The 26,607-nt window shown below is 47.3% G+C and overlaps 2 protein-coding genes across 17 annotated transcripts in view; one reads left to right on the top strand and one right to left on the bottom strand.

The window, feature by feature from the left end:
- The window catches only part of LOC144158352 (uncharacterized), a 246,877-nt gene that overhangs the window by 129,971 nt on the left and 90,299 nt on the right, over positions 1-26,607 (top strand). The gene's annotated exons all lie outside the window — the stretch shown is intronic.
- The window catches only part of LOC144158348 (uncharacterized), an 81,624-nt gene that overhangs the window by 33,175 nt on the left and 21,842 nt on the right, over positions 1-26,607 (bottom strand). For 3 of the 16 annotated variants that reach the window (XM_077689176.1, XM_077689174.1, XM_077689178.1), the window contains exon 1: positions 12,531-12,874. The exons of 7 other annotated variants lie outside the window; for them this stretch is intronic. Coding sequence is in view for 1 of the 9 variants with exons in the window: in XM_077689180.1 (XP_077545306.1) it covers positions 24,363-25,491 (1,129 nt within the window). In the remaining 8 variants the exon portion in view is untranslated. Of the gene's footprint in view, positions 1-8,994; positions 9,065-12,530; positions 12,875-13,103; positions 13,210-14,200; positions 14,206-14,518; positions 14,878-22,149; positions 25,492-26,607 lie in introns of those variants that run through there. 6 more of the 16 variants (XM_077689173.1, XM_077689179.1, XM_077689181.1 and 3 more) reach the window with 5 other exon arrangements.

Genomic DNA, 26,607 nt, shown 5'->3' with positions numbered 1-26,607 from the left:
TTCAGGTTTGAGCGCCCTTTAATTTTATAAAAAAGCTTCCACTCATGTGCTTCACCAATGCAACTCAACCAACCACCATTCATGAATCATGAATTGATTTACCCTGAGCAAAAAATATCTCGAAGTAATATAGGGTGTGGTTAAGAGCATTTCACTTGTGCCTGGTTTCACTCTTTGTACAGCCACGTGCGTGAATTCAAGTGATGTCCCATGGGTAATCATGGGTGTCGTTTACAGCTTTGCTTTCCAGCCACCTTCACAGGTTGGATTGGATGCTCTGCATAAAAAGGTAATGGACTAAAATATAGGTTCATTACCTTTGCATGCAAAGCATTTTTACTGTATTAATAGCCGTTCCAAAGGTCTATATTGCCTGTTCTATAACAAAAGAGATCGAATATCTCATAACAGTGGCGGTGAGTGCAGTATGTGCAAAACACATACCACTACCACTACTCATAACAGTGGCGGTGAGTGCAGTATGTACGAAACACATACCACTACCACTAAGGATGCAGGAACTATAGTTTAACCTTGTTACAACAGATCTGCTTACAACATATTTCTACCTTGTTTTCTCCCAAACGCAGAGTGGTCACCCTATTAGGGAGCAACTCACTACTTCCATCTAGCAGGCATCATCCACAGGACTACGAACAAGTCAAATCTCATTTTTTGGCTGGCATCAGAGTAATACCCATGTCCCGCACGCACGAAAATGGACATGAACTGGTCAAGGCCTTAATAAACCAAACGACATTTGGGCAGGCCATGCTACACACCCAAACACAAAAACCATTAGTGTTAGGCATGATGGTGATAACAACCGAAAAGAAAAAGCACTCGTATATTAGAAGTTTTTAACGCAGAAGAAAGCTTCTTAGAAGGGTGAAAATGTTCTTTGTGAAAGAAAACATTACAAGAAAAAGTGCTTTTTAAAAAATGGTGGGCCATTTCTAATAATGGCTTCAGAAGCTACTGTCACCTGCGAGCTGTACCAAATCCGAAATTAGTTGACTGAAGATATCGCTGATAGCAACGACAAGTACCCTGAAGCTCTCGACGCTCTCCAAGTCAACTTCGCTTTAGCTGGCAGCCCAGAAAACAAAAAGGAAAAAAGGAAAACTGGTCCCTGTGTGTAGCCGGCCACTGGCAAGGAGAAGGGAGCTGAATCCCTACAGATACCTCGGTGCTTGTCCAATGTGCCCCTCCCACTGTTTTTTCTGGCTGCTTTGACATTTATTTCTGGGCAAAACACAGGAATCGGACTGCTTGAACCAACGTTTCACCATCAACACTCTGGTTCCGAGAGTTTAGTTGGTTTCTTTAGGTGCCCATTGTGTTCGGAAGTAGGCAGATTTAAAGTGATCGTGAAGACGAATGAGTTGTGCATTAAGATGTCCCTCAAAGCTTGTTTTAGGATAATTTGTCCCTTCAACCAAAAATAACAGAACAAATGGCATTAGATTTTTGCATGTAGCAGCAAATTAAGGGCATTTAAACGAAAGGCCTTGAGAACTTGAGGTAGTTTTTTGGGTATGTGTGGCACAGGTATTACAGAACGTTTGCCCAGTGGCCCTACATTGGCAAGTGCACTCCAGAGAGAAGAGAAACCACTGGCAAGAAGCTGACGGAGCAGTTTCGACAGTAAGAACACGCACTTTCTATTTATTCCCTCGAACAGTCATTCCCTTTATTTTATACAAATTTGATTTGTGGAAATGTGGGTCGAACCAATAAATCAAGCAAACTTTCCAGCCTCGCTGATTTATATCAAAGTAAAAACTGAAAGGGTCATGCACGTTATTGTTCCCCTAGTGTTCCGCATATTGAATCACGCCTTTAGATGAAGACACGGTACTGGTTTTATTACAGTGCAACTTTAGCAGTTGTATTTGCTGACATCGTCATGAATGTTGAGGAATACTTGAGCTTCGAAAATTAGCTTGAAATGACTATAGCAGGTGTTATGAGTGCAGGTGGCATTGCATGGAAATCGGTACTCCCGGGAAGAGCATCTGAATTGAATAGCCGATGCCACTACTCAACCACTGCCAAGACCGGCATGTTTCACTGAAAACAGCGTGTTACTGGACGGGGACAACAAGATATACGGGTGTGCATTGGGCCAGTGTACCTGCGTACCTTCATCCTTTGTTTGAATCAAGTAACGCGCTGATTTCAACGAACTGAATCTCACCCGACCTAATATCCGAATGCTGCTTATGTATTTCCGGCGGAAAAGTAGGCCGGGGCACGCGAGCGCATGGCAAAATGCATCGCCACACCATCTGACATTGCACTTCCCGTGTCGAGACATCCGTGTGCGCGTGCGCATCCCACTTCACTCACTATCCTGTCTTTTCCTTCACTTCAAGTGGCAAGGCTGATGACATCCAGTGCTTCGCAAGAGGGGTCACTTTCTTTGCTAAGATGCCTCACTTGCACATGCCTGGGTAGCAAACCACGAGGGTGAAGTGTGCCCAGCTCACTCTGCCCCGATCCATCAGATAACATATCTTGGCCGTCTCGGTGACGAACTTGTGCCACAGATATTTCACTACGCCATTGTATTTTTGCTAAAAACATGCAGTGGTTGGCAACTAAAAATGAGCACACCAAAACGAAAATGAATTGATGCAAGAAAGAGTTTTTTTAATAAACGGTGATGAGAGGTCACCTCGCACATGTACTAAAACCGGTACTGACAGGAAAAAATGCGAGCAGAGATGGTCCCGTATGTACGGGACAAAAAAGTACAAAACTAGATAAATGGTTGCAATACACGTTGAGCTGATTGACACGAACAATAAATTATCGTGTTAAGACAGCCAAACAAACGCTATCACCCCTAAAACTAAGGCATCAAAATCGCGTTACAATGCGTCCTTTGTCCGAGCAAGGCAGACTGAGCAAAGCAAGCGTCACCCTTGCCGTTCCCCGCGGAAGCGTGTGCGAGCGAGTTGTGCTGAGCATAAAAAGTGAACCCAAGCGCCAAGCGCTCAATGCCAGCAGCCTTGCCGCTTGAAGCCAAGGAAAAGAAAGGATAGTATTTAGGGGGTTGGACGCACACGTGCGCATCAGTGTCCCGACACCAGAAGTGCAACGTCAAATGGCGTGGCGATGCATTTTGCCACGTGCTCGCGTGACCCAGCTTATTTCGCCGCCAGGTGTACAGTCGGGATCCATTTGAAGGTTATTGCGGGAGTGCCAACCGACTGCGACAACAGAGCCTTAGCGTGACACTTTTTAGCATTAGCCACAACAAGATTATACTTTTGATTCTCCATTGCCTGTTCCCTGCAGTGCGCGCACTGCCATCAGAAACGATAACTGCCAGGCTGGTTTCTTTTTTTCTTTATTATTATTTTGTCCTGTCATTCATACACTTCACAATGATTTGAAGCCTTCTCAGGGCAAATATGTCGGCATGCCGGAGCATTGTAGTATAAAAAAACGCAGTTTGCTTTCGCAATGCCGCAATGTCTAGGTATCTTTGATGTTATCAAGTTGCCGAGGAACGAAACAGAGATGCGTCATCCAAAAAGGAATGAAGAAACTGTAGCAATCGGCCTTTGCACTAGGGGGTGAGTGAATGCTATGCAACAGCCAAGGGGTGACACATCGCCTCCTGTATTACTTCCATGCCAAACGCATCAGCCCGAGTGGCCAACCATGCCTTTTCTTTCTACTCCGGCCACCCTCCCACAATTGCTAACCTTCCCAGTGCTTTAGTCACATGAATGGTTATTCTTGAGGCAATGTATGCTAAAAAGTGGCAACGTAGGAAAAAACGTGCTTGGCCACTACGCCGAGGGTCCTATTGCTGGCCAGAGTGCTCATACATCGAACGATCTCATACATTGGTTACCTTGGCAACCAGGCACAAGCCACTCTCGAATTGAGTTATGCCATCGCCTCCTATATTTTTACAATGCCAACCGCATCAGTCCAGATTGGCCAACCAAGCACACTCTTTCAACTCCGGCCACTCCCCCCAGTCGTAGGCTTCCAGTGCTTTAATCACGCGACCAGTTCATCTTGGGGCGACGCGTGGCAGAAAGCCGCAACGTTGGCAAAACGTGCTCTGCCGCGGCTCTGAGCTTTCTAACGCTGGCACGAGCGCCATTACTTTAACAATCTCAAACATCAGTTGCCTTGGCAACCAGGCACAAGCCGCTGTCAAACTCAGTTATGATTGGGTGATCCCGGCGCAGCTCGGCCCCCACCTTACAACATGTGGGCACTGCAGGAGTACCCCTCACACCCATTAGGAAGCGCACGATGCGTTTGCATTGTAAAATACACGAGGCAATGGTTACGCTCTGGGACATGACCAGGGTTCCCGGTTAATCTCGCGGCCCCACCTTACGACATGTGGCGAATTAGGCGTCCCAATCACTCCCATTGTAAAGCGGGCGATGCATTTGGCATTGAAAGAATACAGGAGTCAATGGGCAAGGGAGGGCAGCATCATTTTCACGAAGGAAAAAAAAAGAGCAATGCTATACGCATGACGTCGTGCGCTCTGACTGAAAGCGGCTCTACGCACGACGCCATTCGCTCTTGCCATCTACCGGGGTGACTCTTGACTGAACTGCGAACAGGGTCAATGATACAACTGTGCCGCTCTTTGTCGCGGCTGCGGCACTGTCACTGTGAAGGGAAAAATTGCTCCTCCAAAGGCGTGCGAGGGCTCCAGCATCTTGATGCATGCTTTCTTCATTGTGTGCGCATGGCAATTTTCATGCTAATATAGGAGCCTGCTCAAATATGCTTCATTTAGTGAACAGAAATTCGTTGGCACACGTACATAATTCAAGTCGGGTTAAAATGTTCAACCCGGATTTTACTCTCTCATGCCAGGGCTAGAGCTGCGACCGTGCGGGCCCTGGATATGTTCCCTTCCTTCCTGGATAATTTCCCTTCCTTCCTAATTCTTTCTAATTGCAGAGACTTATTAAAGCAAAATATAGTTTGTTATCTCTCTCTTCTTCTCTCTCTCCATCTGCTATAGACTGCCCATGGTGCGATTGTTTCCGCAAGTTGCTGGCCGTGATATCTGCTCTGCGTGCCGCCCAACCAGCTGGGTGCCATGGTTCTATCACGCATTGATGCGTGTTAATGAATGGCTGGCTAATCCATGTTTACCCACGCGCTACAGTAGGATTCGCCAAATTTCGATGTGCACAAATATATTCTTCCCTAGCGTCGTAAATAACACTACTGTAGTAACACTAGGTAGTGTATGGCACACTTTATTCATTTGGGGGCGCAGAAGAAAGTTCAACAACAAATGCCTCAACCCTCAGCTCTTGCGCAAAGGGTGAGCTGAAAGCATATAGCACTCCGAGTAACAAAACACTTAAAAAATGCTTCACCTTATGCTTTTTAAACAAGCACGTGAGAACATACATCTGCTGGAACCATTGTAATTAGCAATGGTTCCGGCGCATCTAACAAAAATTTACAGAAATTGTGAGAATTGTCAATAATGCGTAAGCTACATTCTACGCTTACAAGTATTCCAAGTTCTTTACTGGCCATATTTGGCTTATAAAAGCGAGATTGCGCTTATTTTTGACATTTTAGTTCACGCTGCGCTATGTTTGATTGATTGATGGTAGGGTTTAACGCGCCGACGCAACGCAGGCGATGAGGCGCGCCGTAGCGGAGGGCTCCGGATTAATTTTGACCACCTGGGGATCTTTAACGTGCACCGAAATCTCGTACACACGGGCGTTTTTGCTTTTCGCCTCCGTCAGAAAAGCGGCCGCCGCGGCCGGGAATCGAACCCGCGACCTTGTGCTCAGCAGCACAACGCCTTAGCCACTGAGCCACCGCGGCGGGTCGCTGCGCTATGTTGGCAACTTTGCCGTCAATGTGTACACTTGTTTTATTTTTGTTTCGTTACAGATTAATTACACTTACACCACTGTAGCATAAAATCGCTCAACGTCGCCAATTACCTATTGTTTTCTAGGTGTTACACATTTGAGACTTTTTATGAACATTTGACCAGTTTTAGATTGCTTTTTTTGTAGGGGACATTTTTGTATTCCGAATACAAAAATGTCCCCTACAAAAAAAGCAACGAATAATTCGAACTCTGTTCACCGCCCTGTCACAACGAATAATTCGTTGTGACAGGGTGAACAGAGTAGCAGAGGCACTAGATTTCAAGGATGTAACAGTACCTAACTAAAACAAGATAATAATGCTGGTGGAAGCCCAGCCGCAAAAGAAATATAGCTTAGGACACCTAAAACGTGTAATAAACAGAACTTAATTTCAGCACTATAATTAAACACTAATGAGGGCCAAGCTTGGTGAGACGACACACGTGAGGGACCTCAAACAATCAACCAATCAAGCGATAGGTGGATCGATCGGTCAATCACTCAATAAATTATTTATCAATCAATTTTCATTTTAGGTTTAGCGTGGCTACTAAGCTTCAGCGAACGGAAATTTAATTTACTGTTACATGTGCGTCAGGTGTCCTGAACTATAATTTTCATCACACTCGCTATTTCCACCACAGTTGTAATCTCGCAGTTCTTGCTACAGCCTTGAAGTGTACTGTGGCTGTGCCTTGTCTACTTTGTATAGTGTCCTCTCCCGACAAAGACAGAAATGCATACAAGAAAAACACCAAGCAAAACACGGCAAAAAATTATTAAAATCGCTCCCAACTTTTTGCGCCATATTTGCACAAAAATGAACGATAGGTAAAGTTGAGTAACTCAGTCGGTAACATTACACAATCGTAAATAAGAATAAGAGACAAAAATATCAGATGAAAGTCAAGCGCCTAATGCGCAAAATTTAAAACGCCTCTAATACCCCGATCTTGCTATAAAAAACTGGTAATGAATAAAAGCGGCGAAGATTGCTCCCGAAAATTTCCACAATTTCTCTTTAATGTTTGTCAGATAAGCAGGAACAGCTATGCTCACCCGCTTCTTCATATTCATTTTTGATTGCTCTGGTGTTACTAGGTGCGTAAATTAAAAATCGTGACTACAATAATTTACCAGCAACATCAACAAAAAACGCTTGGCACAATCAGACTATTTATACTGCAGCGTAGAAAAAAACAGTGGGCGCCTTAATTCACACAGCAACACGCTTATTTTCGGGGTAAGGAGGCATATATGTACGTTTGATGCAAGATTTGCAGTCTCCTTCAAACCCTTATCTCGTCAGCCCGATTTCTCACTGCCGTACGCGAGCATCTCCCACAAAAAAATTTGATTAATTGTGGTGTTCACCGCGATGGGTCGGTCTATTCCGCGCACAATGCTAATGCTTATTTCACAGTTCAAATTTAGGTTCTCCGCACCCAATCAACCTATGGGGGGCTACGGTATCATTTAGTACACCTGCTGATATGCGGTTGCGCCGAAAACTTGCCCTTGGTATTTGCTACAAGGGGAGCGTGACATATACCGCAGTGCGCCCTTACACAAAAACGCCAGTTGTTTCAAACTTCCCACGCCTACTTTGCGTAGATACCATCTAAACCGCCGTTCATCCCAAAGGATGGCGTGAGCGAACAGAGTCGTGCTGTACAGGTTAGTGATGCAGGCCGTAAAGTTCGAACTAGAGCAGTGGGTAGAAGAAAATAGGATATTAGGGGAACTTCAAAATGGGTTTCGAAAGGACAGAAGACTATACTCGGTGACAACTTAAGAACGGCACCGGAAGTTGCCGCTGTGCCTTATTACCGTAGCCAGATGTTTCTCCGCGCGGCGCAAGTAGGGCGTTACTGGGAATATTTTGAACATGGCGTGAGCCGTTCCTGTGATTTTTTGGACCTATTATGCTTATAAACGACTCCAGTGACGACAAACAAACTGCATGAGACAAGGCAGACGATATCACGCATTCATAGCAAACCCCTTTCAAAACGCGCGCGCACTGACGTCACGGGTCCGGCGCTTTGGCGGAGTGATACACTACATGAAGTGGTGCCGTTCTTGAGTTGTAACCGAGTATAGATAATTTTTTTGTCTTAAGCCAATGCATAGAGGTGGCGAAGATGCAAAACCGACCTTTGCGGTAAGCCTTTTTGGACATTAAAGCGGCGTATGATAATGTAGACAGGGAGCGGCTACGGAGTATTCTGGAGGACGATGGAGTGGGGGAAGAATTCATTAGCTTACTCAGAGAGCCGTACCGGGAGAACCAAGTGCAAATAGTGTGGGAAGGGATAACACACAATAGGCCTGTAGACACCTACAAGGGTTTGAAACAAGGATGTCCTCTCTTTCCACTGCTGTTCATGATCTACATGGCAGGGTTAGAAAGAAAGCTAGAAGTCAGTACGGTGGGGTTCGACTTATCCTACATGAAAAACGGGCAGATGGTGGAGTAATGGGTTCCGGGACTAATGTATGCAGATCGCGCATTGTAGATGGCGGACAACCGGATAAGTATGCAGGGCTTGATGGATATATGTGTTGAAGAAGCGACACACCTAGGGCTATCCTTTAGCAGAGAAAAATCGGGGATCATAGTCTTTACCGATGGTGCGGAGCACAAAACAGTATCAGTGCAGCAAGTAGAAATACCATTGGTGAGAGAGTACAAATACTTAGTAGTGTGGTTTAACGACAACGAAGATTACACGCATGCGCATGAGGCTCACCATAAGACAAAAGGAAGATGGAACGCGGCTATAATGAAGCATAGAGCCCTCTGGGGATACACCAAATACGAGGTGGTAAGGGAGTCTGGAAAGGTGTCATGGTACCAGGATTAACTTTCGCAACTTCGGTTCTGTGCATGAAACCTGAGACCCAAATGGGCCTGGAGGTAAATCAGAGGGCGGTAGGCAGATTGGCCCACAGCAAAACTACAAATGAAGTGGTACAAGGGGATATGGGCTGGTCGTCTGGATATGGGCTGGAGGCGCAGAGCAAGATCAAGTTTGAGGAGCGACTTCGTGACATGGAGGACAAAAAATGGGCCGAGAGGGTGTTTAAGTACCTGTATATGAGGAGCATAGACACGCGGTGAAGACGGAGGACCAGACAGCTGACCAAGCGGTACGGAAAGTCTGTAGGGAAAAGTGGGGCTTACACAACAGTTAAAAAACAGGTAAAGGCAGCACAGACGACAAAGTGGGCACACAGAATGGCAGCGAAAAAAACCCTGGAGACTTATAGGGCAGAGAAACGAGAAATTAAGAAGCAGAGATTCTATGGCAATATGAGAGGCAGTGCATTGCTCTTCGAGGCACGGGCGGGGTGCCCGAGAACCCAGGCATACACGGGTATCTACAGGCAGCAGGATAAAACATGTGCATACTGCGGCAGTGATCGGGAAACTATAGACTATATTGTCAGGAGCTGCACAGATATACGGCCACCGCGGGGTGAGGGGGAAACGACGCTGGAGGAGGCTTTGGGATTTGGGGCGAGGGGTTACCTCAACTTCAAGGCCACAGAGGTGACGAAGAGGCGACTGGAGTGGTGGTGGAGGAAAAGTAGGCAAGGGATGGGTATGCAGGCGGAGTAATCATACGGATGAGAATTTAAAACCGCGAGGGGGAAAAAGGGAGGGTGGGAGGGATGAGTTTAATACAGGGACGAGGGGGAGATGGGGGGGAGGAAGCAACTCTATTAGGTTAGCTGGGAGTAGGGCAAGCAAAACAGGCAAGTCGGTTGCTGACAACCGATGCCCTGATTCAAAGGGAGAGCCACTAATTATCATCATCATTGTGTGTAGAGCCCTTTCCGGTCGGAGCGCACGATGTCGTGCGTATAGCGATAGCCTCCTATATAACCTACTGTGCCTGCTCTATCGCCCCCGAACCCATTGCAGCAGCCCGTTGCCTGTGGGGGCGCCAAGTTCCCAGGTTTTTCGATGGCCATGCCGATGTGAACTGCTGTTTCAGGCGCAGGTGAACTGAAATGCACCTCGGCGTCGTCTGCTACACGAAGGTGTCTTCCAGCTACAGAAGTCCTCAAAACGGTGAGCTTGAACTTCATGAGCCAGTATTAGAGACCGAAGCTTTATGCGTGGCGTCGCAGAACTACTGAACTGCGTTCAATGTACTGTTTCCGCCTGCACGCTCGCCCTTTTGGGTTCACTACGGCAGTTTCCCAACAAAAAAAAAAAACTGTATACATGACCTCATGGTTGTCACTGTGATAAGAGCCAGTTAACTTTTCTCCCGCTGATTAGTGAAAAGTTGATAAGTGAAAAATAATGATTCTTGATTCGGTGTTTAGTGATAATTGAGTCATACTAATTAAATTTTGTTTCAAGAAGCCCAAACAGTCCATTAGTTCTGCGGCTAATATTTTTTAGGGTCCCCAAAAGGGTACGCGCCCACCATCCTCCATCCCCTCTATTTCTTCGTCGCCGCTGCTCCACGAAATGTTGCCATCGTGCATGTAGTAGATGCGAACCGGCCCACTTGTCGCAGCCAACTCGTCCTAGGAAAACTGGTCATAGGGAAACTGGTCAAATAGGGCATCTCGTTCTAGGTGATCCCGTACTAGGAAAAGTGGTCGCACTGACTTTGTCGTGCTAGGAAAAGTCGTCTCACGGTTCCATTTTTGGCCGACGTCGAGGAAATGGGGAGAGGAAGTTAGTGGCTTCTAATCTTATAATTACTCCCAGGTTGACCTCTTCAGAGTTCAGGGGGTCCCCTGCTTTTGTTAGTTTGCAGGCGGTGGTTTGGTTGAAATGGTTTTTCTATTTTAACACATGCTCCTCTATCCCCTTTTTATTTCCCTTCTTGTTGCAAATAGAAATTCACATTTGTTTACTTGGTAAGGGGTTTCTTTTCGGGTTTATTTTTTTTCTTCTCCTTCCAAAAAATATTCGTCAGGCTTTTTCTGTGGAGGGGGGGGTCAACTTTTTCTTTCTTCGTGTTTTCTTTTCGTTTCTTTTCTTTCTTTTTGCGTTATCTTTTGAAGGTTTTTGCCTGCTTGAGTATATATCTATAAATAGGGAAAAATGTTGGCCTCTTATTTGTTTGAAAGTGCTGGTTGAAATTGGCTTTTTTGTTTCAGCACAACTTCCGGTTTATTTTTTTGCTTTTCTTCTCCTTCTAAAAAATATTCGTCACACTTTTTTGTGTGAGTGTGTGTGTGTGTGGGGGGGGGGGGGGTCAACTTTTAAGTCCAGCCTTGACTTTCAGGTGATCTGAAGATTAACAAAATGAAAGTTACCCAGCTTGAAAGTCATCGTTTGTCAGCAGGCATGAAAACAAAAGATCAAAATACTAAAAAGCGAAAACACAGAACGAAATCGCAATCCCAATACAGCGCTGTCACTTAATTAACAAAAATTTAAAAAACATATTAGAAAAAAGAGAACGGGCAAACGACATCTAATATAAAAGGCTCACGTAATTAGCTGCACAAAAAAAATTAAGATACGCTGTCTGGCTGTCGCATTCCTCGAAGGCGACAAAGGAAACATTAAGGGGGGTGAATTGAAGGAGGAGTGTAAAAATGTTTACGCATAAGATGAGAAATATACAAGCTTCTGTACTCTTTCATTTGAACATGATAGACGAAAAACGTAAATTGTGACGAGTTGGCCCAGTGTCCAGTTGCCCTAGTTTACGAGTTTCCCTTGTGCGAGATGGCCTATGACGACTTGCCCTATGTGACGAATTCACCTATGACGAGTTGGCTCAAGGCGATGCTCAGTATTTGAGAGCCCCTATTTACGCTTAGGATAAAGATTCAGCATGCACTTAACTTGTTTCTCTCCCTATGTCTCGCCGGTACATTCATTCTTTCCTCACCAATCACATACCGAATCACCGATCAATTCCCAGTGGGTCACAAACCCACAAGTGAACTCACCCGTAACATTTCTGGCTGAATCCAGGGAAACGCAGAAAAAAACCTTTTGCGTTAAATTATTTACGAACGAACAATGTAGCCCGACAAAGACCATCTCTTTTATAATTACACTGTTAAGTTCTAGCGTCACCCTAGCTAGATGGTTTTATTTCTGGCCTCGTGTATTTCTGTATCTTGTTTGTTCAAACAGGAGTTGCCCGTCAGTGCTAGAACCTGAGTCGCCTTTATACAACACGTAATACTTTTTCTTTGCAAAGGGCCTTGACAACTTTCTTTTAAACCACTCATTGTTTCCAGGTGTGTAGAAAAATGGTGACCGTGCCCTCGCCAACACAGGAGAACCTGGGATTAGGGCGCCACCACAAAGAACGGCGGAATTTCTGGCACTGAGCAGGCACAAAGTGTTATAAATGGTATAGCATTGGGAAATAAAAGCACGGACCGGCGCTGCTGCCTTGCTTGGTCTAGCTTGGTCGGTGCTACCGCGATAACCTTCCAATTGATCCTGACTACGTCCATCCGCTCTAACAGACACGACCGAAGGCAACCACGGCCGAAGGGTGGCCGTCAGTACAGCGACAGATAACCGTTCAGTCGAAGCCAGCCGAGCTACCAGAAGCAGGGGGAAGGCCGGAGGTTCGGGACCGATCGCACGGCAGGAGACGCGACAAACGACACAAGCGAGGAAAGACAGACCTATTCGGACGCGGATGTGGCAGCCCAGGGAGTTGTTTCCGCAGAGGCTCACGATACGCCCGGCCGTGTTGACAACCACACACAGCGTTTTCCCCCGCGCGTTGGGGACAGGTGACGAAGCCTTACGTGCGAAATGCACTGAGCGCGGGCTACTTTTCTGAGCTCCACCTTCCCGCACAGACGACGCTCACACACGCACGATCGCCAGCTTTAAAACACGGCCCACAACTACGGGAAGCACAGCAGAACTACGCAACACTTGAGCGCAAACATTTCGCCAATTTCACCTCAACAAAACGCAGTGACTGTGTCTAGCACACGCTTGTCTAGTAAACCCTCCGATGATCGAGTCAACGGTTGCTTTCACCTGCGTTGGAATGCCGCTCGAGATAAGTGGCGCTCCAAGCGTATGTTCCAGTAGTATCTGTGCGACAGTTTTTAACGTGCTAAAAGAAAAATGTTAACTGCTCCAGCCGCTTCGTAAGCAGAGAGTTTCTTACTGAGTACTCACTAAGAAACATTTAAAGTACTTGAAATTGGGCGTACACACGCCACAAACTGGACACTACTTACGGAAAGCACACCGACACACACACGTGCAACAGAAACCCGCGTAGGGCGCAGGCGACCGCAAGTCTGACCCAGCAGGGGAGGACACTGCGCTACCCCTTGTCACCGCCATAGAGTTTCATACAAATAACTAGAGGGGAAACTGGCGCTAGTGTCAACGCGAACATGGCAGCGGCGCTTACGCTTCAATGGGAATGATGGGTATTTGTGGAACCGGATTGTGTAGGATCAAAACGGGCTTATGGCTGCGCAAATTGTGTTTTTTGACAAAAAAGCTCTAATTGCCCGGCTCTCCGTTTACAAATTACATGGCAAACGAGAAAGTTAGTTACGAAAAACCAAGTTTGTACGAAATAAAACCGCGCGTTTAAATAAAAAGCAGACGTGGAGTCGAGGGGGTTTGTGGAGCAGGTTTGCCATTTTCTGCCAATTACAGCAGGACGCGGACTTCTTTAATAACTACTTGTAAAAATTTCGGCGCTGGTGGTTTGTAATAGTAAGAAAATGTTTGTGCTCATAAGAAAAAAGAAACCGATTACCTTTGGAGAAGTTATATAGTGATATACATCAAGCTGCGTTCCTATCAGCCGCCGGTGCTGCTGTTCTACGCCGTAGGAGCCGGCGTTCGCACGAAAGGTGTGGCTGTTCCAAGTGATTCGCAACCATCGTCAGCTTTGACCAGCTTTGACAATGCATTGCTCTGCCGAATAAGCAGCGCCGCAACTCCTAATTAGCAGACAACTTCGCCGCACAGAGCGCCGTCATTTGTGTTTACATGCTCGCTGTGCGACAATGCATTGATAACCCACCCAATTCGCAACTCTGGTTATAAAACATTCCACTCAGGGTGGCGTCCGTGCACGCGAGGCATGCAGTTCAAGGAGAAACGTATTTTTGATCACTCCTCCCAACACCCCGCCTAGGCAAATGCGTTCATGTAAATCCAAAACGAAAACGAAACTGCCTGCAATCCATAGTAAGTTCTGCGAGCCATCAAGCGCCAATCCGAATCCACAACTACCCATCACGCCCATTGAGGCGTACGATCGCAGCGCCAGTTTCCCCTCTAGTTATATTGTAAGAAACTCTATGGTCACCGCTTCGTTTTCTCTTTATCGCAGCGCCCAGCATCTGTAGTACCACAGAACAGGGAGGTAGTACGTTAATCACAGCTTCGTTATAGATCTGTCCGACGACAGTGTAACATACGCCTGCAGCGCCGCGCACAACCAACGTCCCTCCACCGCCAAGCATTCTAGCCGTGTTGACGGCTCTCTACTAGACCGGAGTGCCCGTGTCATGGCCCGTCTGTTCGGTAGCCCCGAAGGCCGCTACCCCGTTAGAAAGACGGGGCGTTCGGGACCAACCGCAAGTCAGAAGGAGCTGCAAATACCACGAGCGAGGGAATCAATACAGACCTTTCCAGGAGCAGCTGCAGGCCCAGAGAGATGTTTCCGCAGAACCTTACGATATTCCGGGCGCTTTGTCAGGCACGCACAACACTGGTCACGCGCGGTGAGGTGGTGCCTGGCTACAAAGCCCTACGTGCACAAGTCACTGCCGTGCGCTACCATTAAGAACTGCGCCTTCCCTCGCTGTCACGAACGCCTGATCGTGAGCAATAAAATAGGGCACAGCGAATTATGCACACTAGAAGGAAACGCAAAACTCGCACTAACGTCGTCCAGCCGATGGTAGAGCGCACGCTTGACTCTAGTGAACCCTCCCATCGTTGATTCGACGTGCACTGCGTGCCGTCTTGGACTTGGGGCGCTGCAAGCGGATGTTTGCCCTGACAGACGGTGTTTTACATGCCCCGTAATAGCGACGTTTAGCCGCTTTGTAAACACGCAGTTTCTTACTGTATATTCACTTCAAAAGTGTACGGTTGCAAGTATAGCCGCTAAATAATGAGCTCTATAGGCGGGTACTTGCAAACGCATGTGTGCAGTCACCACAGACTTGACATGAAGGAAAATTTTGGCATCCCCCTCAGTGCAGCGGTACGGCTATATACTAAGAAAAGCTGTACAGCTTTCTCAGAAACTTCAGTTTTAAAAAAATTCGTCTTGGTCCCTGGTTTGACTCCTGGACCAGGACGAATTTTTTTCAACTGCGAAGTTTCCGAGAAAGCTATACAGCTTTCCTGTGTAGCCATACGGCTGAATTGAGGTGGATGTCAAATTTTTCTTCGCAGAAACGTACTCCACCTTGGGATTTTAACCTTAATCTGGTCAATTAACACCTGCCCATCATTACGAGTTGATAAACTCGCTCTGCAGACAGCTAGCCTCCTGGTTAGCTCAGTTGGTAGAGCAACTGCCCGGTAAGGTGGTGGTCCCTGTTCAAATCTTGGACCAGGACGAATTTTTGTTCAAATGCAAAGTTTCTGAAAAAGCTGTACGGCTTTTTTTTTTGTAGCTGTACAGCTGCATTGGGGTAGATGCCAAATTTTGTTTCGCAAAACTTGCCCCACCTTGGGGTTTACCCTAAATCGGGTCGATTAACACCTGTTGATCACTTAAATTTGAGTTGTTGATCAATTTGCTCACACTACAAACAGCTAGCCTCCCGGTTAGCTCAGTTGGTAGAGTCACTGCCCCAATTGGGGATGGTCTCGGGTTCGAATACTGGATCAGGACGAATTTTCCTCAAATTCAAAGTTTCTGAGAAAGCTGTACAGCTTTCTGAAGCCTCCGGCCAGGGACAAGCCACCGTTTCAGCTTTCGTCTAATGAGGCTGAGATTGAGAACATACCGATAGAAGTTAGGGATGAGGTAGCGTCAAGCCTTTTAATAGAGAACAAGAAGCGTGAACGACACAGGGAGGCAATCGTCCCAGACGACTTTTCCGAAACCCCAATCGGAGTATACAGCGACAAAACGGAAGGCAAGAACACCCAAGAAAAGATCGACTCTGTCACAAGGGAAAACCTGGTCAAGACAACAGCGGTGGAACAAAGCCACAGAACATGATCATTCCAAAAGCCGCCGTGGCTTCCTTTGCAACAAGAGACAGCATATCCCTGGCACGATCTAGAGAGGAAGAGATGAATCACAGAACCACGAGCCCTGCCCACCGAGAAGTGACGTCCAACGATCCTGGTGTCAAAGTCAAGGACCAGTGCAAAGGGTTCGTTGGTGCTCGCCATCACAGTGTGGCCAAGTGTAGAGGCACGAAGCTTCGCGAAAGAAAAGCTGCAAGCGCAGACAGCGGCCAAGCCACCAGCAGAGCAACGAGGACGGCAGCCGACTGGAAGCAAAGGAAGAAGAAACGTGAGGCTCATTCGGGGAGAATGAACATGGCAGCTTGAGAGACCGTCGTAGTTCATTACAATGCATACATACATGCACACGCACATACATGCATACATACATGTACATACATGCTTCTAGTGTGCTAAAGTGCCTAAAATATACAGTATATTCTAGGCACTATAAGTGTGCTTGTCCTTCTATGGTAAGAATCTGAAGGAATAAGTGAAAAGTATGAAAGGCATCCATGTCTGCGCCGATTCAATTATGCAGTAAGCTTCCAGCCCCAATAAAATTTTGAGTGAAAAGGTAGAGGCAACTGTAAAGGAATGTAAACTGGTAGTGGCACGGGTAATGGCTCTTGAGGGAGTAGACAGGGAGCAGGGATCAGCATCGCCGAATGGGGGGCTGAGCCCACTCCGGGAGGCACCGGAGGGGGCTCGGGCCCCCAAGCCTCCTCATAGTCTCCGCCTACAGTCGGGGGTCTTCGTTTTTCAGCCATTGTGCAACTTCACCTCTAGAAATTGCTGCTTTTAAATTCCTCTTCGTGGGCTGGGAGACCTCCAACATGTGAAGTCAACGCTGCTGCCGTGGCTGGGCGATAGGTATGGATATGGTGGTGGGGAACGGTTACAATGGGCTGGGCCACGGCTGGTCTCAGACAGACACTCCTTGATCTAACCTGGTCGTTGGCCTGGGAGAGGGCCTGGTGCGCCAACGGAGAAACCTCAGCGGCCAAGTTGTTTGTAGATAGAGCGGCGGTAAATGTGGCCTTCTTCGCTGCAGGGGTAGCATAGCGAACGATGTTTGAGGGTTCGCCATACATCGGTCTTTCTTGGTGCTGTGTTTTACACCACAGGCAGTCGGGCGGGCGACAGTGTACAGCAATACGGCGGGACCGCCTGACGATGAGTTGGAGGTGGGCGGGTTCGACCAACAGCTAGAGTAGGTCATAGCGTGTGGATCGCGGGGTGCTTCCGATGGCCTATAAGTAACCCAGGCATGTTGAAGTTCTTCCTGGATCATTTTGCTCAGGGAGGCGACTTCGGATTGCAATGTCGTTGGGAAGCGTTCCTACAGCTCCTCCCTGACAACTGCGCGGATTGTCTCGCATAGTGTATCGGAGCTAACAGCCTGGCATGGACTGTCTCCACAATCAGCGCATTGATTGGGCGGTCGTACTGATTCATACAAATTTCCAGTGCTTTCTCGATTGCGGCGGTTCCAGACAAGAATTCGGACACCGTCCATGGGGGGTTATGAACAAGGCAAGTGAACAGCTCTTGCTTTAGCCGTCCCATCAAAAACCAGTTTCTTATTTCCATGAATTCTGTGGCCGCACAGCAAAATAGTCACTTTCTCTTCTTGAAGGTTACGACCCCTTCGCTGGGTTGTTGCATTCGAGTTTCAATCAAAAGCACCGCTCGTTCTTTTTTCACCACAGTAATGAAGGTCTACAAGGAACTGACTTCTGAATTGCATCCAGTCGGTCAAAGATCTCCCGTAGTTCTCGAAGCAAGTTCGAGCTGCATCTCCTAAGTAAAAGAAAACATGCCGCAAAGTTTCTTCACTGTGCCATCTGTTGAAGATCTGGATGCTCTCCAGGTTCTCCAACATTCTTCTAGGTCTTCAGCGGAGGCGCCCCAGAACGATGGCGGTTTCCGGGGCTGCTGCAAGACGATTGGGGACATTGGTTCTTGCACAATGGTGGTGCTTGCAGTGGTCGTTCTGTTGGGTCCTTCTGGCAGGAGACCAAAAAACTCGGGCGTACCTTCCACACACAAAAAACAGTGGAAGCCCAATCAGACCTGTCCAAAAGACTATTGAAGCAATAGGAGTCAACTCCACTTCCAGTTGGTCCAACAGTGTTCCGGACTGGTCCAATTTCACCTTAAATGTTTTTTTTCAGCTGGGGCTTGTAGTCGGTGGCTGCCTCTCGTTGGACCGGCTGTGCGGCTTGCAGAGGTAAAAGGAGCATAAAGGGTGCATCCCCTGCACTTCTACCAGATGTCATGTAGCCAAAGACGACGCAGCTGTCTTGAAGGCAAAACAAGTTTATTGGTACGAGCTTGTGCTTTCCTGACAACTAAAAGAATACACAGGCAGCGAAGCAGCAGTGAACAAAGTGACGTGCGCAGGCGAGTGTCGGTGAATCAAATACGACACTGGGTGCCTCAGGAGTGGTTATCTTTCGGCGAAATTGTTTCTCAAAACGCAGACTTACAACGAAAAACACTGGAGATCAAAGATTATTTTAGGCTAGTGACGTCGGGGCCCAACATCCTTCCTATCACACTAAGGTAGCCTGTGCGGCATACAAAAGAAAGGAAAGGATACATGCACTTTGCCTGAAACACCAACACAGCAGGCACCGTCGGATGGCAAGAACAAAACAGAAATATACAAACACAATGCATGGCTCGCGCCAATATCATATGCCCTTTCCTTACCCATATTTATAACTTAAGTCACAGACATATTTCCCAAACAAATGCAGTCTTCATGCGTGTTTTTTTCAACCATTCCAGCGTTTACGAAGGGTATCAAGAAATTAATGCATGTCAGATTGCTATCATTTTTCAATTGCCCAATTTATTACAAGACCTTCAACGCAGATTTAGGAATTATCGCTCCACCGAAACAGCCCTCTCGACTCAAAATGAAAAAATTAGATGCATTCAGTCATTAACAAATGGTTTTAGGTAATCACATACGTTGATTTCTCAAAAGCATTTGACGTAATCAATCAGCCCATTTTTCTTAATAATTTAGAAAACAATGATGTGAATGAAACAGTGCATGCACTTCTAAAATCCCACCTTTCAAACCGAACACAATTTGTGGATAGCAACAAAGTAACATCTTCAAGGAAGTCGGTTTTTCTAGGTGTGCCACAAGAAAGCATTCTAGGGCACTTTTATTGTCGTTTTACATGAATGACATTGTACAGTGCACAGACAATGCAACATTTGCTTGATATGCTGATGGCATGACAGTTATTCCAAGAAATTCTGAAACAGAGATAGAAGAGATACCCAACAAAACACTGTCTGACCTAGATGACTGGGCCTCCATAAAATCTTTCAAAATATACCCTTCCAAACACGTTATTTTGTACACGGGTAAAAAATGAACACCGACAAAGAAGCTGAATTTATTTGAATTTATTTGTGGCCTCTCAGCACTTAGAGATGGTGGATTCAGTTACTACCCTTGGCGTACCTTTTTCGAAGCAGCTTACATGGACTGAACAAGTTAATAACCTGCACTCAAAGTTGTCATCTGACACTGGTGTCCTTGCATGAATGCAACGCATTCTCCCAACAAACGTAAAAATCATGATCTACAATGCATTAGTATCTTCTCTGGGCAGTACTGCTGCATAGTGTGGTGTAATATTGGCGTCACAAATTTTGCAAGCTGCATTTACTGCAGAAAAGAGCCATACGTCATCTTGCTTCTGAACAGTCTACTTCTTCTGCAAAACATGTTTTCACTGTACGAAATTCTTCCAATGTTTTGTTTGTACAATAGTCGGTTGATGTTGTGCTATAAAGCTTTTGTTTAGCATGGCACGAAAACCATAATTAAACTTGCTAAGCTAAAAGGAATCACAAGTGTTCGTTTAACCAGGCACAAAGCTTTGTAGGATGCATCCACACCTAGAACGACTTATGATCAACAATCTTGGTCTTACAAGCTACCTCTGCTGCTAAATTTATTACAGCAAGATTTTTATCTTTCGTATAATCAAAACTGTCTCATTAAATCCTTCGCCCAGCTTATTTCTTTGCAGGAATAGTTCACACCTATGCATTTTTCTTCTATTTCTTGTACATCGCTGCTTCTTGTGTTAATGTCACTTAATGGCTATGTTAATGGGCTTTTCTCTTTGGTTTAGCGTTATGTTAAACAATTATGTATTACTCTACGTTATGTGACACGTGTCAACTTATTTTTTACTCTTTGTTCCTGCTGACCGTTTATGCTGCTCTTTGCCAACTCGTAACAAGGTTGGGACCTCGCCAAGCTGTTCGAGCTTTTAGTCCTGTACTCTTCCTTTTCAAAGGACATGAAGCTGTTTGATTGTTTTTTGATTCATCACAACGAAGGCCATCAGGTAACTTTACAAAAAGCACGCACTTAAAAACTGCAAAAATACAAAGGCATACTAGCCAGCCAGCTTGCTTCAATTGTGGTCCTCATCTGTCATTTACAGATTTTTAAAATAGTAGTCCTTGTCAGCTGTGTTCGTACCCTGCCGTGCATGTGAGTTTTTGCAGCTGATTTACTTCAGAATGTGGTCAAGCCCAATTTTTATATACAGGTTTTCAATCTTCTTCAACAAAATGCAAAAGTGATTCTCGAGTGCAGGATCTCATGATGAAATCATGCAATTTCTAGGCAGAAACCTTTCAAGACACTGCAACCCCAATGTTTCGTTATCATCACGCCATTTGCCATGTACAGCAAACTATGTCGATGATCAAAGCTCGTCTGATCCATGGATTTTGCACCAGCATCACTCTGTTGGTCAAAGAGCAATCGATGCAGGTGTGCAACTATCTGTCACACTCTTTACGGGTGCACAACTGTGAGCCAGCGCACCGACTACTAGCGACACCTGCCCGACACATCAGAAGCCAGCGCCGCAAGCGCACAGACTACGGCGACACCTGCCTGCCACATCGAAAGCGAGCACGAAGCCGAGCAGAGCGAGTGTGCGGCGCGCGGCCGGCGGTAGTAGCTTGAGAGGCTCCTCGAGGCGTCTTGCGTCGCTAATAAAGTTAGTTTTCTGCCTTCGAGTGCCTTGGTCGCGTCTCGGGCCCTCGCTGGCCCGCGTCGCCCCTCACAACTGGCGCAGTCGACCCCGAGCCGTGCCTGGAGCATCGCCCCGTAAAGTTTCGTCGCCCAGCGCTCCCTCCGTGTGCTGGTGCTACCGCCCACTTCGCCGGAGCCATTTCGCGCTTCGCCCTGTGTTTCGCCGACTGTCGTGTTGGCGCCTGCCCGCCCGATGAAGTAACCTGCCTTCAGTGCCCAAACCGTTCGCCCTACTCGCCCTCTCGTCTCGTAACCAGTTTGCTGCCTTGTACCGCCATGCCGCTCGTGAATTGGAACGAGGCTACGCCAGAGGACCTCGCAGGCTTTACAGCAGATTATCTCCGTGAAGAGTTGGCTCGCCGAAATCTGGACGCTACCGGGCCGAAGGAAGAAGTAATAAACCGCCTTATCGCCGACATCGCTCAAAACCGCTCAGCCACGCCCACTTCCCCAGACTCCGCGGCGTCCACCCAGCGCCCTGACACAGCACCGCCTCCGCCGAGCTCCGATGCAGCGCAAACTACCGAGTTGCTGACAGGTTTACTTCAGCAGCTCCTTCATGTGTCGCAACGCGCTGCAGTCCCTGTTCAAGTCACAACTCTTCCAGACCTGTCCGCATCGCTTCCTACTTACAGTGGGGACGGCGGCATTCCAGCGTCCCACTGGATTGAAGAGTTGGAGCGAACTCAAAACCTTGCTTCGTGGCAGCCTTCAACACTACTCGCCGTCGCCATGGGCAAACTTCGTGGAGCGGCCGCTGATTGGAAAGCCGTCATTGGCCGTCAATGCCCGACGTGGGAAACGTTCAGGCAAGCGTTCCTAGATCAATTCAGCGCCAAGCAGACCTTGCTGCAGTGGCAACAAGCAGTTACTTGTCGCGTGCAAGCACACGAAGAGAATCTTGTCAACTACTCTATGGCAAAGCTGAAGCTCATCTCTGGATGCCCAGTCACTCTCTCGGACACTCAGCGCATAGAGTACGCTCTTCAAGGCATTGCCGACTCGAACCTGGCCAGTACTATAGCAGCACAACGCCCAGCGACCGTCGCAGCATATATGGACATTGTCACTCAGCTTGATCAAACACTGAGCCATTCGGCCATTCCATTTTCACGCCCAGGGTATCTAAACGCCACACCACCCACTCCAAGCCTACAGTCGCCTTCCCGCAACTCAGCGTACATGAATCCTCAGGCTGTGTCAGACAGAACGAGCCGGCCACAGCGAATTTCAGCCCTGCCACCAGACCAACAAGAGTTCCGATACCACACCATCTCCGCTAAACATGGTGCTCCTGCCTACCGTCCTGGACAGAACTTGGCCAAAGCTGTGTGCTTCCAATGCCGCCAAAAAGGACATCTCGCATCCAAGTGTCCATCTAGAGCTACCGCTCCAACGTCTAGTACACATTCTTCCCCAGCTCTCCACAGTACCCCTTCGGAAACCCTCGATGGATCACTGGTCCGGTGTGCCCTTGTTACCACCACAATTGCTGGGATTGGTCAAGTGGATGCATTTCCCGACAGTGGATCGAAAGTGACGCTTGTTTCCCGCTGCCTGGTCAGCTCTTTGCCCCTCTTGCCCTGGACTAGACCCCCTCTAGTCGCCGTCGGTGGAGAAACAGTAGCTCCAGCTGGTGCCGTATGTTTGAAGGTTTCTGTCGGACCTATCACCGCCTTGGTTGAAGCAGCCGCCCTCCATATTAATGCTGTGCCACTTATATTAGGTGAAGACTGGTTTTCTGCAAGCCATGCACAATTGGTGTTTCAGCCACCCATGCCAACTGAAATTCGCCACGCACCCACAGGAACGATTGTTTGGTGCCATGAACGACTGTTGCCCAGGATGTCGAATGCTGTTATGATCCAGGGGCCCTCTTTCAATCACCACATGCCTGGACATCACAGATCAGCAGGCCTCCAGCGTTTGCCACTCCCAGAAGAGGAGCCGTGGTTACCACTATCTTGCCAAGATGATGTTCCAAACACCTACAGCCCCTCTCCGAAATGCAAGCAAGCTGCTTCTCCAATTGTTGAGCAGAAACGCAGCCAGTCCAAAAGCAAGTTGAGCAAAAGTCGCAGCAGCAACAGCACAAGTGGCAGTTCCCGCAAGCCCTCGTCCTCATCGAGCAGTAAAGCGCACAAGAGCAGTTCAAGAAACAAGGAGCGGCACAAAGATCCACCCCAGGAGAAAAACAAGTCATGTGACGCCAAACCTTCATCTGCAGGAGATGTTGAGCACAATGCAGAGCACAAGCCACCCGAACTAAAGCAGTAGGAAGCCAAAATTACAGAGCCAAAATTGTCTGAGGCCAAAAGTTCATCGTCAGAAACTGATTCAAGGCGAGCAGACAAGTCATCGCAGAAGCAGCGAGACAAGTCGAAATACAAAAGCTACGAAAAGCGTTCCTCCAAGGGGCACAGTTCTCAAAAAGAAGCAGCATTGAAAGTCTCTTCGCTTCCACCGCCAGCACACGCAGAACCCGCCTCCGCAAAGCCTTCAATGATCAGCTCCGTGCTACGTCGTCCACCATCGTCGCCGCCTCCGCCTTCCAACAAACCGCGAAAGCAGAAGTCGGAACGGAAGAAAAAGGAGTCTTCCAAATTGCATCAGCCCAAGAATTCGGCCAAAAAGCCCCGGTGTCGGCAAAGCAGAAGCCACCACCAGAACCCTCGGAACGGAAGTTACGGCCAGAGCCTCTTGAGTGGAAGCTGCCAGCGGAGCCCCTGGAGCGGAAGCCGCCCGAACCCCCAGCGCCAAAGGCGCCTACCCGAGCGCTTGAAGGACTATTCCCTCTCGCAATGAAGGCAGCAAGCAGTGCCACTTCCGTGACCAAAGGGACTTGGTCCAACAGAGAGGAGCCGGATGTGAGCCAGCGCACCGACTACTAGCGACACCTGCCCGACACATCAGAAGCCAGCGCCGCAAGCGCACAGACTACGGCGACACCTGCCTGCCACATCGAAAGCGAGCACGAAGCCGAGCAGAGCGAGTGTGCGGCGCGCGGCCGGCGGTAGTAGCTTGAGAGGCTCCTCGAGGCGTCTTGCCTCGCTAATAAAGTTAGTTTTCTGCCTTCGAGTGCCTTGGTCGCGTCTCGGGCCCTCGCTGGCCCGCGTCGCCCCTCACACAACTACTTACTGTGGCATACCAAAACCACTTCCTCGGCAGTATTTCTCTGACGGTATAGTCAGGACTTTTTCCTAGTGTGAATAGCCTCATGTCTCACAAGAGACCGTTTGGAAGCAAGCCTTTTTTGACAGATGCTGCAAGCATACGGCTTTTCATGAGTGTGCGTTTTTTCATGCCTAACAAGTCCATCCTTTGAAATAAAGGTTTTGGTACAAATGTTGCAGATATAGGGCCTCATCCCGGAGTGCACTCTTTCATGAGCGATCATCTGCCCTCGTTGAGTAAAACTCTTCTGACATATTTTGCACACGTAGGGCTTATTCCCAGAGTGTATTCTTTCATGAGTGATCATGTGACTTTTTTGAGTAAAACTCTTGGGACATATTTTACACACGTAGGGCTTCTCGCCAGAGTGTAGTCTTTCATGGGCGACCAAGCTGGATTGCTGAGTGAAACTCTTCTGACAGATGGTACACATGTAGGGCTTCTCACCAGAATGCACTCTTATATGTTTATCTAGGTCGCCTTTTCTAGCAAACCCCTTTTCACAGATTCTGCATATGTAGGGCCTCTCGCCAGAATGCAACCTTTGATGTTTAACAAGGTACCATTCTGTAGTAAAGCTCTTTTGACAGAGGCTACAAACATGGGGCCTTTCACCTACATGATTTTTTTCGTGGGCGATAAGGCTGGGTTTATGCGTGAAGCTCGTCTCACAGATTTTACACATGTAGGGCCTCTCGCCAGAGTGCAATCTATGATGAATGACCAGGTTGCTTTTGTGAGTAAACCGCTTCTGACAGATGCTACATTCGTAGGGCCTTTCACCAGAGTGCAACCTTTCATGAACAACCAGGTGGGGTTTGTGAGTAAATATTTTTAGGCAGGTGCTACACACATACGACCTCTTGCCAGAATGCTGTCTTTCATGAGAAATAAGGTCCTTTCTGCTACTGCATCTCTCCTGGCAGACGCTGCACACAAAGGCAATCTCTTCAGCATGCACTCTCACATGGATGTCCAGGCTGCAACGTTTACGGAAGATTTTCTTGCATACATTGCAGATGTAAGGCATCTTGCTGGGGCACACTTCAACACAAGTAGTCTTCCGGTTTCGTTGTTGACAGGGCAGGCAGAAGTAAGGATTCCCTCCAAACAGCATTTTTCTGCTATCAGTAAGAAAACTCCTAAATGGACAAAATGGGGAACTAGATAAGAGAATACTGCATGAATATTGCCCAAGAAAGCATAAAAATGCAAACATCTTTACAAAAATAATATTTATTTTTACACTTCCACAAGGCACTGAGTATGCAAGGTCGAATCGTTCTGAGAAATAAAGCTTTGTTATAATTTTTCGACAGCATTTCAATCTAAAATTTTTTAACCCCTTAAGGGCTCAATAAAAAAACGTTTTAAGATTGCTAATATTTGCCATGGCATAAAATGTTTACGAACAAGTTCACAACAGAAAAATATTTAGAAAAATAATTTATGGCATATAATAAAGTTTGTTGGTCATTCCTCGTTTCCGATTTATTATTGAATAGGGACTGGCCACTGCTCAGAGGTACACCCAATTACATCCAAAGTACACCCAGAGCCACTCCGCTTGAGCAAACTTTGGGTCGGTGAGCCAGATGGCGGCCACACGTTCATTTGTTCGACACCTCTTGGTTGTTTTCGCGATTCTGCAATTGTTTTTCAAAGGTGTCTCGTGCTCAAAGACAGTTCTGGCGATATTTTCTCCATGCCTATTTTCCCCAAGTGCTTCTGGGCAGTTTCCGCACAATTACAGGGCTGGACTAGTAGTTTTGGCCTCGCGTGCGCGAGAAGGGACAGAAATGATACGTTGCCGGGCACGCGTACGCCGTGGAAGAAATTGGCGGGACAGACATTGTTGCTAAGTGCCATTCTCAGCTGGGAAAGCATTTCTACAGCGTTAATTTCTCTCCATGTCAGTACCACTTTTTTCGTGTATCACGGCCTAATAAAGTGACCCCTCTAGCGTATACAACGGCGATCCACGACGTTTGTGTTGTTGTTTTCTATGTTCGCACAACAGTTACTTTTTCTGTGGCTCTTCAGCTTGGTTGGTGTTGGTACTGATTAACAGCGCATTCTGAACGTTATTAGGTGATGATTAAAGTAACCAAAACCTAGTTCCCCCCTTTTTGAAATCTGCTATTGCAGCGGATCGAGCTGCGGGTCCTTTACGAAGGTTAGGTTTAGTTTTGGCTTCTTCCTTGTGAGCAATGTTAGAGCCGTCTTAGTGGCTAATTGTGATACAATTTGTTCAGGTT

The sequence above is a fragment of the Haemaphysalis longicornis genome, unplaced genomic scaffold, assembly GCF_048455015.1.
Source record: "Haemaphysalis longicornis isolate Haplotype H1 unplaced genomic scaffold, Haemaphysalis longicornis Haplotype H1 scaffold_10, whole genome shotgun sequence".
Taxonomy (NCBI): Eukaryota; Metazoa; Arthropoda; class Arachnida; order Ixodida; family Ixodidae; genus Haemaphysalis; species Haemaphysalis longicornis.
Note: the sequence above shows the minus strand (reverse complement) of the source record. Positions and strands in the feature narration are given on the sequence as shown.